The sequence below is a fragment of the Gossypium hirsutum genome, chromosome A09, assembly GCF_007990345.1.
Source record: "Gossypium hirsutum isolate 1008001.06 chromosome A09, Gossypium_hirsutum_v2.1, whole genome shotgun sequence".
NCBI classification, from domain to species: Eukaryota; Viridiplantae; Streptophyta; class Magnoliopsida; order Malvales; family Malvaceae; genus Gossypium; species Gossypium hirsutum.
The window spans coordinates 2,540,427-2,543,916 of NC_053432.1; the positions used below are offsets into that span (position 1 = coordinate 2,540,427).

General features: G+C 37.9%; 1 protein-coding gene across 1 annotated transcript; it reads left to right on the forward strand.

The window, feature by feature from the left end:
• The first annotated feature begins 257 nt into the window (after positions 1–257).
• Positions 258–3,119, forward strand: LOC121206597 (exocyst complex component EXO70E2). The gene is made up of 2 exons (XM_041077613.1): positions 258–455; positions 876–3,119. The coding sequence occupies exon 2, from the start codon at positions 900–902 to the stop codon at positions 2,850–2,852; it is 1,953 nt and encodes a 650-aa protein (XP_040933547.1). The 5' UTR covers positions 258–455; positions 876–899; the 3' UTR covers positions 2,853–3,119.
• The last annotated feature ends 371 nt before the right edge of the window (positions 3,120–3,490 follow it).

Genomic DNA, 3,490 nt, shown 5'->3' on the forward strand with positions numbered 1-3,490 from the left:
ATTTACTTCAAAGTAAGAATAAAATAATTAAAAATAATTTTATTTCAAAATAAAAAATAAAATAATTAAATTAAGGTGAATTTTATTTCAAAATAAAAAATAAAATAATTAAATTAAGGTGTTGTTTTTTATTAAATTTTCGATTTCGAGATAAATTATTTTCTTTAAAAATCAAAGTCGAGTAAATTAAACAAAATTCGGTCAGGTCAAGCAAAAATATAACCCAAATAGTATATGGTGGGATTAGATAATATAATAAGAAATTGGGGTTTAGTCCCGCGTACACAAAACTAGTCAAAGCACAAAAGTTTGGAAAGCAAGAAAAACACAACAGCTGTAATCAAAGACTTGAAAAAGTTAGTAGTCTTCCAACACCCCAAAAACCAGCTTACCAACTTCTAACTAAAGCTGCAATTTCCTTTAAATTAAAATCTACTCAAACCTCCAAATTTAAGGTTCGTTCCTGTTTTATCTTCTTTTTGTACTTTCCGTACTCTAGAAAATACTTGATTCTCCATTTGACTCATTCTGCTACAAAAAGAGCTTTCTCTGTCTCTCTCTTTGGTACTTTTTTATTTTATATATAAATATATATACATATATATCTTCAGCTTCCTTGTGTTTGAATATTGTGTTTTGAGCCTTTCAAAAAACTGGGTTTCTTTGATTTTTACTTGTTCTGGCCTTATTTCTTAGATCAAGTTTCGTCTATTGTGATTACTTTCTTTTAAGTTTCCATTTTTATCATTTTATAGATTAGATAGCTTGAACTTCTTGTCTAGCCATTGGAGTAGTGGTGGGTTTTCAATCATATGGGTAGTTTCTAATTGAGCAATTTGGGGAGGGTTCATATCATTGTTTTTTGTTTGAATTAGGGGAAAAGTTAGGGTTTCTTATCCATGGGGGATTGTGAATCGATGGCTCCACAATTAGAAGGAGAGGAAAATCTGATTGCTGCTGCAAAACATATTGTGAGAGCATTGGGTTCAAATAAGAATCTTACAAAAGATGTGAAAAAGATCTTAGCAGATCTTGGTAGTCAATTATCTACTATGGCTACAATAGATGATGAAGGTGTTGAGGGATTGAAATCTGGGATTGAAGAACATTTGAGTGTTGTTGAGGAAAAGATTATGAGTTGGGAGACTGATGAGTCAATGATTTGGGATTCAGGCCCTGATGAAGCTTTTGAATATCTGAGTGCTGTCGATGAGGCTCGGAAATTGATCCAAGGACTGGAAAATCGGTGCTTGAATGGCGAAGGCGAGAAAGAGTTGTTGCGTAGGGCTCATGATGTTCTTCAATTGGCAATGCAAAGGCTTGAGGAAGAGTTTAAGTACTTGCTTGTTCAGCATAGACAACCGTTTGAGCCCGAGCACATGTCGTTTCGATCGAGCGAGGATGATGGTGTTGATGTGGGATCGATGGTTTCGTTCGGGGATGAGTCCTTTGAGGAGTCAGCACGTAGGGATAGTGTCAGCCGAACATCAGAGGAGTGTATCATCGATTTGGTTCATCCTGATGTGATTCATGACCTCAAATGCATTGCCAATTCAATGTTCATGTCGAATTATGATCATGAGTGTCGCCAAGCGTATGTCATAGTTCGAAAGGATGCATTGGATGAGTGCCTTTTCGATCTGGAGATCGAGAAATTTAGCATTGAAGATGTGCTGAAGATGGAGTGGGGTACCTTGAATTCGAAAATCAAGAGATGGGTTCGAGCTATGAAGGTCTTTGTCCGGCGCTATCTCGCCAGCGAGAAATGGCTCTGCGACCAGATTTTTTCGGAGTTAGGATCGGCTAATTTTGTTTGTTTTGTGGAGGCTGCAAAGGCTCCAATGTTACAGCTTCTAAACTTTGCTGAGGCCATCTCGATTGGCCCTCATCAACCTGAAAAGCTAGTTCGATTTTTGGACATGTATGAGGTGCTTGCAGATCTTCTTCTGGACATTGATGCTCTGTTTCCAGATGAAGCTGGTTCTTCCGTTAAAGTTGAGTACCACGAAGTTTTGAAGAGATTGGCTGATTCCGTAAGGGCAACATTGGTTGAATTCAAGAACGCAGTCGCAACGAACACATCAACAAACCCTTTTGCAGGAGGGGGAATTCACCATCTGACCCGATATGTTATGAATTACCTAAGGCTTCTTGTAGACTATAAAGATACCCTAAATCTACTCCTCAAGAATGACGGATCTGTGCCAGTGCTGTTATCCCCTGACTCGAGTCCCAGCACGGAGGATGAAAGTACGAGTAATGATTTCTCAGGTGGTGTTTCAGCAATGACACTGCATTTGCAGTCACTCACTTCAATCCTAGAAGCCAACCTCCATGAGAAATCCAAATTATATAGAGACGCTTCCTTGCAACACTTCTTTTTGATGAACAACATCCATTACATGGCTCAAAAGGTTAAAAATTCGGAACTCCGGGTTATATTTGGAGACAAATGGATCCGAAAACACAACTGGAAATTCCAGCAACACGCGATGGACTATGAGAGAGCTACATGGAGTGCTGTTCTTTCATTCCTGAAAGACGAGAGCAATTCCAGCAACAGCTCAATCTCAAGGACTCTTCTCAAGGAAAGATTGCGGAGCTTTTACGTTGCTTTCGAAGAAGTCTATAGAATGCAGACGGCATGGCTTATCCCGGACGTTCAGCTCCGAGAAGATTTACGGATTTCTACGTCACTGAAAGTGATCCAAGCATATCGGACATTCGTTGGAAGACAAATGTACCACATCGGTGAGAAACATATCAGGTACAGTGCTGACGAAATGCAGGATTACTTGTTGGATCTCTTTGAGGGATCTCAAAAATCATTGCATAATCCCCATAGGAGGTGAAAAAAACCAATGATACTCAAACTCAGGTTTTAGTGTCGGATATGGATATGATCTGAAAAACTATGTTACACGAACTCGAGTATGATTAGATTTTTTTAAAGTTTTACCGAAGGTCATATTCTCATACTGCATGTACGTATGATAGCAGAGTAGTTATATATATATATACATGTTTGTAATCTTCTATGTATGAAGGGCATTTGTGTTGTATTTTTAGCCCTTTTTTTCCCTCTTTAGTTTGATGAATAAATGGATTGGTTAAAGCCATTGCTCGCCTGTTAGAAGTTTGGGTCTTCCTGTTTGCTTCCAAATATATGAACTGATGACTTAAGTAGAGCAGAATTTTTACCGTTTGTAATCTCATCCCTGTGTTAATGGCTGGATTTTATTTTTGGTTGGCAAATGTTTGTTGGATTCACTTGGGGGTATGATCGAATTGTGGGGAGTTTAGGTAAAAGTATCATGGATGCGCTTTTATTAAGAGTTATATTATATTTTTGCTCTCTTTACTTAAAAATGGGCAAACTAGTTCCTGTAATTTAGATCAAAGAGGTTGTTGACAGAATAGTCAAACAGTTACACGTGGTATGTGTGGTATGTTACGTGCATCTCATTTTGACGTATAATGATCAAATTTT